The sequence below is a fragment of the Heloderma suspectum genome, chromosome 4 (assembly GCF_057233095.1).
Source record: "Heloderma suspectum isolate Gila_16-S chromosome 4, 16-S_ref, whole genome shotgun sequence".
Classification (NCBI taxonomy): Eukaryota; Metazoa; Chordata; class Lepidosauria; order Squamata; family Helodermatidae; genus Heloderma; species Heloderma suspectum.
The window spans coordinates 42584357-42601338 of record NC_139461.1 but is presented as its reverse complement, the minus strand read 5'-3'; the positions used below and the strand labels follow the sequence as shown (position 1 = coordinate 42601338).

At 49.7% G+C, this 16982-nt stretch overlaps 1 protein-coding gene across 1 annotated transcript in view; it reads right to left on the bottom strand.

The window, feature by feature from the left end:
• Nucleotides 1-9713: 9713 nt before the first annotated feature.
• GDF6 (growth differentiation factor 6) overlaps nt 9714-16982 on the bottom strand; it is a 30500-nt gene continuing 23231 nt past the window's right edge. Inside the window, exon 2 of the mRNA XM_084848006.1 lies at nt 9714-10642. Coding sequence (XP_084704132.1) covers nt 9714-10642 — 929 coding nt within the window. The remainder of the gene's footprint in view (nt 10643-16982) is intronic.

Below are 16982 nucleotides of genomic sequence, written 5' to 3'. Positions count from 1 at the left end.
CTATCAGCCAGAAAATCCCACAGGAATCCATCAGATTCCATACGTCTCCGGGGTCAGACCATCTTAATCGGTCCCCCACCCCTGCAGGGAGGATCTACTACTGCCAATCCAAACTTCACAGGAAAATGATCTGGCCATGACAACGGGGTTGTTGACCCCCCCCCCAAAAAAAAAAACCCAATCTGCCCAACAGCAAAAACCAGGTCCAGGGTATGTCCCGTCACATGTGTCAGGCTAGTGATGTACTGAGACAGCCCCATCATTGTCATAGTTGCCATGAAGTCCCAAGCAGGCCCCATCAGGATAGCCTCAGTGTGGATGTTGAAGTCCCCCAGAACCCCTGCCCTAGGGTTCTCCAACACCACCTCCAAGACCATCTCAGCCAGCTCAGGCAGGGAGACTGCAGGTCAGAGGGGTGGGCGGTACACCAGCAGCATACCTGTTCTGTCTCTTTGGCCCAACACAAGGTACAGACCCTCAAAACTGGTGCTAGGATGGGTGGGTTTCCTCATGAGGGACATGGAATCCTTATGAATGACAGCAACTCCCACCCCCCTAACCCTCCAATCTAGGTTGGTGCTGCACTGAGTGCCCAGGTGGACAAAGCTGAGACAGATCCACCCTGCCCAGCTCATCCACCCAGTAATGCACACCAGGTCAGCCCCTTCATCCACAATCAAGTCATGGATAGTAAGTGTTTTATTATGGACTGACCTGGCATTCAAAAGCATCATCAACAGATCAGAGGGTGGGCTGATAGGGCAACATAGATTTTGAGGTATGGGGGAAGGACCGAAAGATGGGACAGATTTCAAATATATGTCCCGCCTTTCCCTTACCAGACATGTTCAACCCCCAACGCCATACCTCCCTCTGCCCGAGATTACTCCAATAGGGGCACCCCGTTTCTCCCTGCTCCCCTGGGATTCACCCAAGCACATGTACAACTCTAACATGATATAAAACTAATAACAAAAGACCAGTACAGCCAGACAACAAACCAGGCCAGTAAAAACTGTAGCATCAACTAGGGATGTACGAAACACCTACCTGGCTCCACACCGGGCAATCCGCAGTGGGGGGAGGCACTCCGTCCCTCCCCCCGGAATCCTCGACGGGGGGGAGGTGATCCGGTCCTCCCCCCCGGAATCCTGCCCGGCCGGCTCCGCACCGCAGCCAAGCTGCGGAGCCGCCGGCCACTCCAGCCGCCCACAGCCGGACATCCGGCCGCTGGGCAGCCCTGCAGGGACGCAAATGGCAGCTGTCGTAGCCGCCACCATTTGCATCCCTGTATTGAGCTGTGATAGGCTACATACATATTTACATAGTCTATCACGGCAGGGGGGAAAACCCCAGCGTATGCAAATGGCGGTAGCTGCCGCCATTTGCGTATGCTAGTTTTTTCCTCCCTGCTGTGATAGGCTATGTAAATACTTACATAGCCTATCACGGCCTCCGCAGGGACGCAAATGGCGTCCCTGCATTAGCCGTGATAGGCTACATAAGTATTTACGTAGCCTATCATGGCTATGAAGAGGGGGAAGTGAATGGCGGCCGCAAGACGGCCGCCATTGCGGACGGGAGCAGGTAAGTGCTCTGTTTCACGTGCCTTTTGTGAGTTGGGGGCGGCAGGGACGTTGTCCCGTATGCCTTTCGTGGTTGGGGGGGTGGGGGCTTTGTTCCGCAATGGACTTCAGGGGGCCGAATGCACTGGCATTCAGCCTCACCAAGATCCGTCGCAGAATTCTCTGACATCCCTAGCATCAACCTAAAATTAAAATAGGCCTACTCCCCCTCCCCCCTCAAGCACTCCACACTTGCATAAAGCTGTCATCCAGGCTTTGGCTAGCCTCTCACCCTAGCCAATTGCCCCCACCCCTCAGATCTCACCTAAGGGATGGTTGGGACCCAGCCTCCCCACCTATCCCATGCTCTCACCCTGGGATAGCTCACTCACTCAAAACATCCACACACAAAGACAGCTACTCAAGAAGGGGGTGGTGCCGGTGCCCTCCCCAAAGGAGTGACCCAAAGGAGTGACCCAAAGAGACCCCTTTGGTGTCACCCCCTTCGGTGGCAGGCCGCCAGCCAGCTCATATAGCTCCTTCCAAGAAGGGACAGGTGGGGGTGGTCAGCAACAGCTGGTTCAGTATCCAGGGGCCTGGTCCTGCAGGGAAGAGTTGTCTGTCAGGCAGAAGTCCACTGAAGAGAGGAGTGCTGATAATGGTGGTGGTGGCGGCAGCAGGCACTCCCTCTTCACTGGATGGTGGCTTTGCCTCCTTCTCCAGCAGGTACTGGCTCTCCCAGGCCACCTCAGCCAGCCAGCTCATATAGCTCCTTCCAAGAAGGGACAGGTGGGGGTGGTCAGCAATGCATTGGGAGCAGGCAACGTGCTGCTGAGATACAGGGAGACTGCCAAGGAGGCCTTTTTTGTTGCTGAAACTGAGGAAGAGGAGGCATCGAGTATCCCTTTGCCTGTGTCTCAGCTTGAACGAAAATGGCTGAGCTGCATCGTTGTGTGGGTGTGAAGGGGCTTGGGAGTGATACTAGAGGCCAGATAGGAAGTGCTTAAGGGCCAAATGCACACACACCCCGGCCACCCAATTACATATTGCTACGTTATATAGATGCCTCCCTTAAAGCTGTGTGTTGTACAGCTCAATGATAGGAAGCCATGTTTGTATGTCCCACAGTCTAATTGGGGATGCTGCAGTATCATTTTCCATGCTCAGGGAAGTCTTGGTCCCTCTTCCAGTCAGCAGGAAGCATATTGTGTTTGTGAATGTCCTTCAAACACGAAGAGTTGAACGAGAGAATCTGAAATGAAAAATATTTGCATACCAGATGCACACGCACAGAGATCCAGCTTTAGAGTTCTTCCATGAAATAAATACATTTTAATTTATTCTATAACATAGGAATGAAATCTTACACTAACAGGCATGGAAGTACTAGCCAGGCCTGAAATTACATGGGAAAGAATGGTAGAATCATTCATTTTATCTTTACATCAGCATCTCCCTTTCCACCATAATTCTTAAAATAAAAGATGTATTGCATTTTTAATGTAATCCAGCAAAATTAAGGCATTTTAAATATGCTTTGATGTCTCACTTAGAGGGCTTAACTTTTCCATTGAATTCAACTGGGCTTAAAAGCGCTTAACGTACGCTGACAAATCTTTGCTGATTTCAGACATGATGCACTTGTTCTGCCCTCACACCGTCACTAGGGCCTGCACCAATCCCTATTAGGCTTTCCTATCGGTTTGTGGGATCAGGTTAGGATGTTGAACTCGCCACAATGACCACAGCCCTGACTCAGGCTGTAGGCTCCACACATATGAAGCTGCCTCCCACCATGTCAAGTGATTGGTCCATCTGGTCCAGTACACACATGGTCCACTCCCATTCTTCCTGAGGGAAAGTCTCACCATGAAGAACGGGTGCCCCTGGACAGAGGGCTCCTAGCACAACCAACCCAAAAGCATGTTTGGGCAGCTATTCCGCCTTTTCCTCCTAGACTGATTTTCTGCGGTAAGAAAAAAGGCAGAAGGAGCAGTGGGAAAACACGGGCATCAAATGGAAGAGGGCAGAGTCTGGACCGCTTGTAGAAATCTGTGATTGGGGCAGGGCACTTGCCCAATAGAAGTCACCGTACCCTGTGTCTCTTGTCCAAAGGCAGGGGCGCTGAACCTCTTCCTGCCAGAGGGCCAAATTCCATTTTGGGGAAGTTCTTGGGGCCCATGGAATGCCTGCCTCTTAAGGGCCTTTGAATCTGGGCTGGCTGTGTAAAGTGGGAGGGGCATAGCGTGAGTTTTTAAAATGGCTGTTGGTTCTGTGCAGTGGGGGGAGAAGAAAAAGAGAGGGGAGAAACATTTGGAGGAGACGAAGAGGAGGCAGCGGCTGAGTGAACTAGTGCAGCTGAGAAGGAAGTTCAAGGAAGGCAGCTGCATGGGGGACAGGAGAAGAGAAGAGGCAGAGGGAGCAGCCCTCAGCCAGGGAGGAAGAGCGAACCTCCACAACAGAAGCCCCCAACAACAGACAGAAGGAGCAGGGACAGGCAGCTCCTACTGGTCTAACAACAGCAATGCTGCACTGGGTAGTGAACTGTGGTTTAAAGTTAGCCTCGTCCATATTTGGCGTATACAGTTCTATTTGTTATTTCAGCCATATCTTTATTTACCCCCAAATCCTAAAGTAAAAGCTGTCAATTAAATATTTAGTTGCTTATCTCTGGAGAGATTGCAATCTGCCCCTCCTTATCCTAATTATAGAAACCTGAGACATCATACCCAGGGTTTCCTCACCTGGAGCTTTTATCCTGCTATTCAGATTGCTCACTCACAGAAGTTTGCGGGTCTTTAGATGATATTGTGAACCGCTAGGGCGCATCCAGAGGTATTTCCTGGTTATTCCATCTCAAAAAGATTAGGAAATAACAAGCGATCTATTTAAGTCAGGATGTTGCGCTAGTAAAACAGCTACTAGATGTCTCTGTTTCACTGAGTTCTATGGAACCTTGAAAATTAAAAGCTTCCCTTTTCAGCAATCACGTGGTCCCCGCTGTAAATGAAGAAAAGCTCCACAACCCGAGGACTGTGGATTTTTTCTTTAATGTAAAGGCAGCCCCACATTCTTGTGGTGGGCAGGGCCAAAGGCAAAAGGGGCCAGGCCAAAAGCCCCAACATATTTTTGTTTAAAGCTCCTACTGCCAGTAACTAAGCCTTAGGAGAGGCATTTCAAGCTTTTTTTGGGGGGGTGCAGTAAAGCCAGGAAACCACCAAATGAACCCCAGACAGCCAGACTGGGACCTCCAGCGTTGAATTTGCCGGAGCCTGAAGATTTGTACCCCTGTCGTAATGGAAGACCAAAACCAACACTCCAAACCCAACCATGTTTTCTTCGCAGTATATCAGCCTTCTGCAATCTGGTGCCCTCCAGGAGTGTTGGACTACAACTCCCATAATCCCCAACACGCCCAGCCATTGAATCTGGAAGGCACCAGATTGGGGAAGACTGCAGTGTATCCTTAGTAATTCCAGTAGGGCTTACCTCTACATGGTGAATGCAACAAGGGAAAACATTAGACACGTCTAAATCCCATTTAAATAAATCAGATTTTTAAAATTAACTTACATTCGCTTACATTCAACTAACGGGATAAAGCACACCCAACTTTCTCCAGACTGCAGCCACTCCCATGTGTGAAAGCTCTGATGTGAACACAGCACTGACCCACATCCAACTTTTGCTCCATTCATTTCAATAAATGAAGCAGATACACCTGCTCCTTCCTAACTGTGCAAAGCTGGGCTTCCTCCATGGAAATTATTCTGGTACCACCGTTGTGTATAAGAGCTCTCCATTCCAATGTAAGACTATGGGGTCAAGTCAATTGTGTTTAAGATGTGGGTGGTTGTTCTTGTTCACTAAACACTGCTATTCGTGTAAAACTAATATTAACCATAAAAATATTCTTGGGTAAGTACATAAGAAGAGCCCTGCTGGATCAGACCAAGGGTCCATCTACTCCAGCATTCTGTTCACACAATGGCCAACCAGCTGCCCGTAGGAAACCCACAAGCAAGACATGAGTGCAAGAGCACCCTTCTGCCCACGTTCCCCAGCAACTGGTGTACATAGGCATACTGGCTCTGGTACCGAGATACCACATAGCCATCAGGACTAGTAACCATTGATAGCCTTCTCCTCCAGTAATCTATCTAACCCCCTCTTAAAGCCATCCAAATGGTGGCCATCCCTACGACTTGTGGTAGCGAATTCCATAGTTTAACTATGCACCATGTGAAGAAGTCCTGCCTTTTATCTGTCCCGAATCTCCCACCAATCAGCTTCATGGGATGACCCCAGGTTCTCATATTATGAGAGGAGGAAAATGTCTCCCTATCCACATTCTCTACACCATGCATAATTTTTATTAATACCATTTGCAAACTTTTTCCCCGACACATGATAAAATGTATAAAAATGTATACAACCATGTATTTTTTTTCTTCTGTTTACTGATGTTTCCGTAGTAGGTGAACATTGCACAAGTTTATAAAATGTAGCTTCTACTCTTAATGAAGTCCTTAGGTATCTGAAAACATTACCACTAAGAATCTTGTAAGAATATAAAAATGTTTAAAGTACAAAGGGCTTTGAAGATTAGTGTTTTAAGTGGCGCTTGTTTCAAGTGGATTGACAGCATTGGAGAAATTGTAGCCAACATTCTGTTAAGGCAAAGTATGTTAGTATTTAACTAGATTAGAACAGCAAAAGCAACTGTTTTTTGGGGGGAAAGAGTTTAATAATACAGTCATAATTTTAGTACCATCCAGTAAAAGTGTACTGTAAAAAATGTTCTGGATATTAATTTACCTCAGAGAGTTTTACAGTGCAACCCTATACATGTCTGTTCAGAGGTAAACCCCACTCCATTCAATGGAGCTTACTCTCAGGTAAGTGTGCATAGGATTGTTCTGTTGGAGTTGTAAATATCTGGAGCACAACCCAGCAGGAAGACATCCTGCTCAAGCTTGATTGAAATGAAAGAGCACTGTGCCAGAGCATGGTAGGTAGACCTTCCCAGGGGATTGTGCCCTTGCAATGTTGTGAGGTAGACAATAGAAAAAGAATTCTCCATTATTAGCACAGAATTTTAAATCTTGCAATAACATTTTAAAAAGTAACATGATAATATTACAGACATACAAATGAAATATTTGATTAATGCTTAAGTCTGTACAGCTCAAATATAAACTTTTAAAAAAATATTAGACATTTGAGTGCATATAATGTTCTGGACATTAGGGAAAAAAAGAAAATGCATGTTGTTCACCTCCATTTTTGCACTTTGCAGTCTGTTTAAATAAACTAATATTTACAGCTTCAGTGTGAACAACAATACATCCAAACCAAAGTGTGCATTTTAAAAAAAAAATATTGCTCCTGGCCAAGGCTTTCCTTTATTAATTTTTATATTATTTATTTATCTATTTATTTATTTTTATAGTCATTCTTTTTCCCCCTCTGCAGCCATTGTGCATCTCTATGAAACAAGACAGTCCGACAGATTCTAACTGCTCTAGAATTCAGTGTAGTGGGAGGAAACTCCTAATGGGCTTCAGGAATGTTTGGAAGTGCATTTTCTTGCATGGAAAGCCATATTCATGGAAGGCTGGGAAAGGAAGGTAAAAGTGTTGTGATGGCAAGAGAGCACATCACATCTAGATCAACTGTGTAATACTGATGTAACTTGCAGAGGCACCTGCCTACCTGTCTCTTCTGGAACTTATTAACTCCCTGGTGACACTTCGAAATTAAAAGGCACTTCCACACCCATCTAAAAATCCATCTTGTTTGTGCTTTCTGTCAACTCTGTTCACAGCTTCTCATTACTAGGATTTAAAGCCCAACTTAACTGGTAATTACAGTCTGGAATCAAGTGCTGTGTAGGGGAGGACGGGTGCTAAACCTATTTCAGTCTGGTAATCTTGTAGGAGAGCAGAAAGCAAAATACCTGTATTTTTGAAGAAACATCAGACCGTCTCTGTTCTGCACTTACACTTTCCAATTACTTCCCTTGAAGCAGCCTCCCTACACAGGCACCCTCCAGATGTGTCTGACTACAACTCCCATCATCTCAGCTAGCCCCTAAATCAACCAATGTGTAGGCTGGGGTGATGGGATTTGTTGCCCAACACATCTGGAAGGCATTGGGTTGGGGAAAGCTGCCTTAAAAAGAATCTAGGTCATCCGACAATTCTGAGACTAGAATTCCACACTTATTTCTTTAGGGCGCAATCCTATGCATGTTTAGACAGAAAAAAGTCCTACAGCACTCAGCATTGCCCTGCCAGCCATGATGGCTGGGGAATGCTGGGAGTTGTAGGACTTTTTTCTGTCTAAAAATGCATAGGATTGCGCCCTATATTTAGGCCACCTTTAAGGGTAGTGCCCTCTGAAGGGAAGGATTTGGCATTTTCTCGGTTCCCTACTTCCCTTTTCCAAGGCAATCCCCAAGCGGCTCAGCCTCCTGCCTTATTGTCCTGGTGGCCTTAAGGGGGGGGGGGTTGTTGCAGCCCCCACCTTCCTACACCTTGGGCTGGCACAAAAAAGGGCTGAACTACAACCCAGAAGACCAACACCTCCGGGAACCTCTTCCATGCAGTTTGCACGTATGTGTGAACGTCACTCATGCAGGATGGAAAGTGGCGGAGGCCCATTTTAAAAACTGAATGTACGTCCTACACCACACTTCCCCAACCTGGTGCCCTCCAGATGTGTTGTTGTAATTAATAATTGAATTTCTATACCGCCCCATAGCCGAAGCTCTCTGGGTGGTTCACGGAAGTGTTGGCCTAAAACTCCCAGCATCCCCCGGCCAGGCATGCTGTCTGTGTTGTAGTCCAACAGATCTGGAGGGCACCAGGTTAGCGAAAACTGTCCTAAGCCAGTCTCGAGGAGGGGGGGGAGGGATACCTAAACCACCCTAAGCGTCACTTGTGAAAGTGCCGACCAACGCCTGCCTTTTCCAGCTTCTCACAATTCTGATCTGAAAAGCATCGTTTCTCTCCTTCCAACCACTCCTTGTGAAGGGCTGGTGTCTCTGACCTACTGCCTTAAGCACGGGGCTAGGGAGGGGCCACAGCTCAGTGGCAGAGCCCCTGCTTTGCATGCAGGAGGTCCCAGGTTCAATCCCCGGCATCTCCAGGTAGGGCTAGGAAAGAATCTTTCCCAGAACCTTGGAAGAGCTGCTGCTGGTCAGTGTCACCAACACTGGGCTGGATGGACCAAGAGTCTTCCTATGTGCTTCCTCTCTCAAACAGCCCACGCTGCCTCGAGAATCTTCTCCCTCCTGCTGCCAAACACGAGGGGAGCGGGGAGCCGCTTGTGGCTGGCTGGCTACGCAGCGATCGGGCCTCTCAGACACACAAGCCTTCTCCTCCCAGCCTGCGCCACGAAGGGCGGCTTTGCCTGGACGCGGAGGGCACCAAGCTCCCAGTGGAGGCCGGTGGCTCCGATTTCAGCTGGGCTGTGAATCACAGGATCATAGAATAGGGGCGTTGGAAGGGGCCTGCAAGGCCATCGAGCCCAGCCCCCCGCTCAACGCAGGAACCCAAGCCAGAGCATCCTGGCAGGCGGCTGCCCAGCCTCGCCTTGAAGGCCTCCAGCGTGGGAGAGCCCGCCACCTCCCTAGGTCATTGCTTCCATTGCCGTATTGCGCTAACACTCGGTTCGCTCCTTTAGAGTTCTGCTGACTGGACCTCAGCGCGGATCCGCAGCCCCGCTGAAATCGGAGCCGCCCGCTTCCACCGGGGCGCCTTCGGAAGCCGCCTTGCCCGCGCCCTCGCAAAGGGGAACCTTCGCCCAGGGGGCGGGGCTGAACTCTTCGGCCCGACAGTCGGCCCAGGGCGCGCAGGCGCACTTCCGACCGGCCTCTTGGCGCCTCCCCGCGGGGAAGCCGAGGGCGCGGGGCGCGCGCGGGGCGGCCTCCCCCAGGCGCGCGCGCTCTCCTGCGCCCTCCTTTCCGGAGGGCTTCCCCGGCGCTCGCGCGCGACAGCAGCCGCTCCGTCGAGCGCCTCCCTCGCCCCGCAGGGCCAGCCCGGGCGAGTCCCGCGCGCCGTCTCCCTTCAGCTCCCTGGCGCCGCCGCCGCCGCCGCCGCCGCTTCCTCCTTCCCCTCCAGGGGCAGCCGGAGAGGCGCGGGGCTACCTGCATCCGCAGGACTCGACCACCATGTCCTCGTACTGCTTGTAGACCACGTTGTTGCCCGCGTCCGTGTAGAGGATGCTGATGGGCGTCAGCTTGGTGGGCACGCAGCAGCTGGGCGGCGTGGCGCCCGGGTCCATGGAGTTCATGAGCGTCTGGATGATGGCGTGGTTCGTGGGCTCCAGGTGCGAGCGCAGCGGGAAGTCGCACACGCCCTCGCAGTGGTGGGCCTCGTACTCCAGGGGGGCGATAATCCAGTCGTCCCAGCCCAGCTCTTTGAAGTTCACGTGCAAGGCTTTCTTGCTGCAGCGCAGCCGCGCCTTCTTGCCGTGCCGCTTGCCGTGCCGGTTGTTATACGCCGTGCGCCTCATCCGGCGGCTCTGGAAGCGCCGCTCCGCGCCTGCCGTCGACTCCGCGGAGGGCGCCTGCGTGCGCGGCGGCGCCGCTCCCGGCTCTTGGCGCAACTCCGCGAAGAGATTCTTCCGCCGCGACTTGGTGAAAGCCACCAGCAGCGCTTTCTCCGTCTGCAGCCGCGCGGCCCGCCCCAGGCCCAGGCCGCGCAGGTCCAGCAGCTGTTGCTGAGGTCGCGGCCCCCCCACGGCTCGCAACTCCAGGCAAAGCTGCTGCTGCTGCTGCCGCCCGAGGTGGCGCGGCTGCCACGCTTGCCACACGTCGAACACCTCCCAGTCGCCACCGGCCCGGGCAGACGCCGCCTCCTGCAGGTCCAGCGTCCTGGAGTCCAAGAGGCGGCCCGAAAGGCAGGGCGAGACCTGCAAGTGGGCCGGGCCCGTCTGAGCCTTGGAGAAATGATCGCCAGGGGCTTTGCGAAGGAGCCGCAGCTCCGCTCCCACCAGCTCCTCGTTGTCTGAGAGAGTCGATACATCAAACAAATACTTCTGTCTCCTTAAAGCGCTGGGCGAAAGATCGTCTGCAAGATAAAACGAATAATTGCAGTCAGTTTCACCGCCGACTGAGGGGGGACGTCCATGGGACTCGGGTGGGGAGGGGGTGGTGCATTCGACCTCTTCAGCAGCCCAGACACTCACCCTTGCACGAGGGAGAAAGGAGGGGGGTCTCAAGAAAGGTGAGTTGTATCCAGTGGGGGCTGGTGGCTCTGATTTCGATGGGACTGTGCATCTTTTTTGGGATTCAGTCCGAACCTATCCCCAAAATGGGTTCAGCACCTTGGATAGCTCTGTTAGAGTTCTGGCTGAAACCCAGAATCGATTCACAGCCCCACCGAAATCAGAGCATCCACTGTACCATGACCTAAAGAGGGTTCCAAAAGGCGGGCCCCTCTTGATTCCCATCGATCAACATCAGTGGGACTTATTCTTGAAACCCATGGCTTCGCATCCATTAACTTGATTGTAGATGGAACAGGGATGTTAGAGAATTCCGCCACGGATCCCAGGGGGGGGCGAATTCCAGTCAATTCAGCCCCCTGGAATCCATGGCGGAACAGAGCCCCCCGCCCCACCACCCCGCGAAAGCCCCGCGAAACGGAGCCTTCCTGGCTGCGGCTCTGGCAGCAGCTCCAGCCGCTGCCAGGCTGCTGCGGCCACAAATGGCGGCCATCGTAGCAGCCGCCATTTGCGTCCCTACGCCGGCCCATGATAGGCTACATATATATTTACGTGGCCTATCATGGCTAAAGCGGGGACGCAAATGGCATCCCCTATGCCATTTGCGTTCCTGGTTTAGCCGTGATAGGCGACGTAAATATTTACGTCGCCTATCATGGCTAAAGCGGGTTAGCCCAGCCGGCGGCTCTGTGGCTGGCCGTGGAGCAGAGCTGGCCGGACAGGATTCTGAGCGGGAGGAACGGATCGCCTCCCCCCACCTGCGGAACCTGGCAGAGCCAGGTAAGCAGGGTTTCGTACACCCCTAAGATGGAACTGTATTGGTCCAGACCACTGTCAACTTGCCCTCCAGATGTTGTTAGACTACCAACTCCCATTATCCCTCACTGCTGGCTAGAGGTGATGCGAGTTGCCGTATGACAACATCTGGAAGGTCCCTATGCTTGGTCTAGGCAAAGTATATTAACACGCTTTAACATCAGCCCCCTTACTTGAAAGTTAAGGTAAATTGCTGTCTTACTTCCATGCCAACAAGGGTGTTAGGGGCTCATAAGACATAATGCTATGCATGTTTGGGCAGAAAGAAAAGGCCTGCAGCTCCCAGCATCGCTGTGGCTGAAGTCCTGCCTGCAGTTACCCAGAAGCAAGAGCCATTGAACTCAGCAGGACTTACCTCTGAATAAAAATGCATAGGATCTTGGCTGTAACTCTAGAATTTTGTTTGCACTTGAGAGAGTATTTCTGCATGGATATGTGGTGAGGCCTGCTGTAAATTCTTTGGCTGTGTTGATTCCAAACAAAGCATCAAAAGGCACCTAAGGGTGTAATCCAGAGCCCCATGAAATCGATTGCAGAGGATGGTATCTAACATTAGTCCTAGCTAGAGTAGAATCATTGAAATGAATGGGCCTGCTGGGAGTTGTAGGCCTTTTTTCTGCCGAAACATGCATAGGATTGCACCCTAACTTCCTTGGCATTGCGCTTCAGATAGGATGATTTAATCCTTCTCCCAGCAGTCGCTGCTAGTGTGACCCAAGGAAGGCGGGTTAGATGTAGTGAGTTTCCCAGCTGAAACCTCACTGTTCCCTCAAACTTCTGTAAAATAATATCAGGGATCTCATCCAAGGTGCTGAGGATCTATGATGACCAGCTCTCTTTTTCTTTAGTTTTAGAAAATACGATTATTTGTGAGTTGGGGTGGGGAGGTTATTATGTATACCCTGAGACGAACCTGGATTTCTTTTTTTGACACATTCGGTGTACAAAGCGTAGGCCGTGAAAAGCAAACCAGATTCCCCCATCCCCTTAGCTGCTTTCCAATAAAAAGGTTTACAAGCCAGCAAATACAAAAATTCCCCCCAGCCTCTGGGTTTCCCCCAAGAGCTAGTAAAAGTCTGTATATATTTCGATAGTAAAAGTGTCACCATGGAGCCTCCACTGCAGCTCAAGCTGAGAAAGACTGAAACGGACACAAGAGCCCCAGGGTTATTTATTGATCAAGAAAGTTACTACTAGGTATATTTTGCAAGCTAAGAGGTCTGGTTGAAAGGCCTTGGGAAGACGGGGTGGAGGAAGACATGGAAGGGTGACTGACTCAGATCTATAGTCACTTCTCATTGGCTGCTCCTCCCCGAAGATAAGAGGGGAATAATCCAGCACCCCCCTTCAAATCAATTAAGACCTGGCTGGGGAACTTCTGGTGGCCCTCCAAATGTTGTTCACTCCACTTCCCATCAGCCCCAGCCAGCCTGGCCAATGGTGATGGGTGATGGGTGATGGGAGTAGTAGTTCTTCACCATCTGAGGCCACAGGTTCTCCAGCCTGAATTAAGAATTCTGGGTTGTATCCAATGTTAGTCCAACTTAAGTCCCATTCATTTCAACGGTTGTGCTCTAAGTAAGACTAAAATTAGATACCACCCTCTTCAGTTGCCTTCATGGGGCTGTGGATTTCACCCTTAGGTGCCTTTTGATGCTTTGTTTGGAATCAACACAACCAAAGAATTTACAGCAGGCATCACTATGTGTTTATACAGAAATACTCCCCCAAGTGCATGCAAAATTCTAGATTTACAGACAGCAATGCTCAGTTATACCAAAGCCAATTGAGGCTCCTATTGCACAGAACAAAGGACCTCCTTAAAAACATTGAGTCAAAACAGACCACACAAGGACATTCTTGATAGCTGGATGTTCATATAACCGTGGAGGTGGTGGGCTCTCCCACACTGGAGGCCTTCAAGACGAGGCTGGACAGCCATCTGTCAGGGATGCTCTGACTTGGATCCCTGCACTGAGCAGGGGGTTGGACTCGATGGTCTTGTAGGCCCCTTCCAACCCTACTGTTCTATGATTCTGTGATCCTCCTGATCCCCTGTAGTAGAAGATGTGGGGTGTGGGTGGGGGAATGATTTCAGTTTGGAATGTGCATGCTGTCCTTCAACACAGTTGCTCAGGTTAAGTGTGTGTATCTGTTGCAAGCAGAGGCGGAAATCTTGCATTTTCAGAGCAATCCTATGTATGTTTACTTGAGTTCAATGAGACTTACTCCCAGGTAGGATTGCAGCCTTAGTTTGTGCTCCCACACAAATCCCACTTAATTCCAAGAGGAGTTAAACTGTGTAGGGCCTGATCCACACCTTTCATTGTACTGCAGGTGGTTCCTGATTGCAAGTTCTTTACTAATTTAGGCTGCAATTCTACATGCTTACCTGTAAGTTAAGGCATACTGGGACTGACGTCTGAGTAAACATGCAGAGGATTGCACTATTTATTGATCTTATCTACTGTCCTTCCTTTAAGGAAACACCTCCCCACACACACATACATTTTATCCTCACAACCACCCTGTAAAGTAGGTGGAGCCAAAAGAGAGAGTGACCAGCCCCAGGTCATGCTCAGCTTGGCTCGTGCCTGACCCATAACATACAGATGTACGGAATCCAGGTTTCAGTCAGAACCAGTGAGAAGCACCCTGGATAGCTGGTTTAGAGCTCTGACTGAAACCTGGAAAGGATTCACCACCTCACTGACATGGGAGCCACCAGCCTTCACTGCAGAAACCGTCTGGATAAGGAATGGAAACATACACATCTCTACTTTCCCAAACTACCTTCTGTCCACACCTGCCCCAGTGTGCATGGGGATGATGGGGGAAGGTTGACCCACACCAGTTATGTTATTTCCTTGCAACAGGTGTAGAGCCATATATTTACAAGGAAAATAACAGGTGGGGCACATGGGTGTCCACAGGAAGGGACAAGGGGTTGCAATTGACCCCTTCCCAATAGGCCATAATCTCCCATTTTCATTTAAAACAACAAGTCTCTAGCCTCTAGAACCTGAGATATAAGGCAACCTCAGTTCCTCGGTCATCTTTTGCATGACCTGCATACAAAAAGGAAGGTAAAGATGGGTCTGTTCTTGTAATCCACTTACTGTGCAGCAGTCTCTGAGACTACAATCCAAAGGGGACTTACTTTGGAGTAAGTTCCAGTGAACTCAGTATGACTTGCTTCTGAGTTAATGTGCATAGGAGCAGGCTGTTAAAATACAGTTTCCATTCACGAGGGCTATTGTGGAACAAACAAGGGGGTTATCTCATGTTCAGATGAAAAGTAATATATTTAAGTATATGGAATTAATATATTCTATAAAAATATACAGTGTACTTGGTGGCAGTTTATCATTTCATATTCAGGTAAAATAAAGCCTCCTGTGACTGAAGTCCTATGCACTTTCCTGCAAGTAAGCTCCATTGAACACAATAGGTGTTGCTTCCAAGACTGCACTGCGAAAGATCCATTCAGATTACTTGACCCAAATCTCAACTGAATTCCAAAGGCTGGCTCTGTCCTAGCCCAGCTAATGTTTAGCCCAAACAATTCCAAACTGAGTTCAACATGACTTACTCCCAAGTAAGCCTACAAACCTGTGAACACATAAAATGACCTGAGGACGGCGGCCTTAATGTCCAGATCCTAGATCAACCTTCCCAAGCCTGGCGCCCTCCAAAGGTCCAACTACAACTCCCATCATCCCCAGCCACCATGCCCATTGGGGAAGACTGCTCAACAGGGCTTACATCTGAGTAGATGTATATAAGATTTACACTGTAACACTTTGGTTTTGATTGCTTCATTAATACTACCATGCTTTGGGCGGGAGGGGGTTGACATCAGTGGAGTTTTGAACCCATTTCTCCCTGATCTGAGTTTAACTCCCAAGTCAGTACCTCACCCTGTATCTTTCTGCCAAGAGCTACGCCTGGTACACACACAGTGGTAGTGACACAGTGGTGCAGCTACGTAATTTTAGACCCTGGCCTTATGGGGACCCCCTTTAGATGGCCTTATGTATTACTTCAGTTGCGAAGCACACAACTAACATTTCTCTTCACACACTCCCAGTCACCACTCTGTGCCTTACAACTCCCTCTACGTTCCTGATATGTTACAGCAACATACAGCACCATTTGCCAACAACAATACCACTCTGAGCATGTGCAGTTTTGCATTTTAAACTCACTTAAATCATAGTAACATCACGACTCCTGGAATAAAATGGAGTTTGCCTCTGCTGCCTTTACGCCCTCATCACCTGCCCCCCTCTGGGTGGTCATGGGGGGGGCGGGCTGCCAGATGCTGGACTTTGACCCCAAGGCGCAGCCCTGGCTGCACCATTGTGACACAACATGAATTTTGCCATGTCTTTTTTCTTCTGCTGCTGCTGCATGGATGCCTGTGCTTTGAAACAGTGTCATGAAATTCAACCGGTAAAGCTCTAGTCCTCACTAAATCTCAGTGAACAGTTGCTAAATACACAGTAGCCCTGCCAAAAAGAAAATGGATGGCAACCTTTGGCGGCAGTTAACCAGGAGCAAATGAATCCCACTCTCAGGGGAGTAGATTTTTGGGGGGGAGGTAAGTAGACATCGGCAAATGCGAGAGTACACATACACGAAAGAACACTAGCAGGGTAAGGAGAAGTAAGAGATTTTGTATCATTCAGAGAGTTATGTAAACACATATCCTAACCTGAAATTTGTCCGAGAAAGACAGGAGACCTGTTTCAGCCAGTGGTCATGCAGGCATCCTACTGTCACTCTCATTCCCAGAGCTCATTAGGGAATAATGAGGCATATGGTGCCTTTGAATCTGTGGAAAGGGGAGCTACCCCTTAGTCTGCTTTTATTTTAATGTTTAAAGCTGCAGTCCCTGGTCAGATGGTTCGAGGCAAGTTTGGTGGAGCTGGGCTCCACTGTCCAAATATTCCAATGTATTTGGAAATACGTTGACACCTCAGCACTAAGCACATATACTTGGGAAGAGGTTCCCTTGAAATTAATGGTGCTTAGCCGAGTCTGCTTAGAAGATCCTGGCCTGAATCACATCCACATCGTAGCCATGTTTTCCTTGTTAAGGGAGTTTGACAAGGAAACCCGTTTAGGATGGGCTGAGATTCAGGCCGCAATCCTATACCCATTTCCCTGGGAGTAAGCCTCAGCGAATGCAGGGAGACTTCTGAGCAAAAACATAGGACAGTGCTGCAAGCCAAAGCTCGTTCTAAGCATACTTACCTATAAGCACCATTAAATTGTAATGGAACCGCAGTAACTGGTAACATTCTGGAGCACTGGTTCCAGAAAACACCACCACCAAAGAAGTGTACAGATACTCTGCAACTG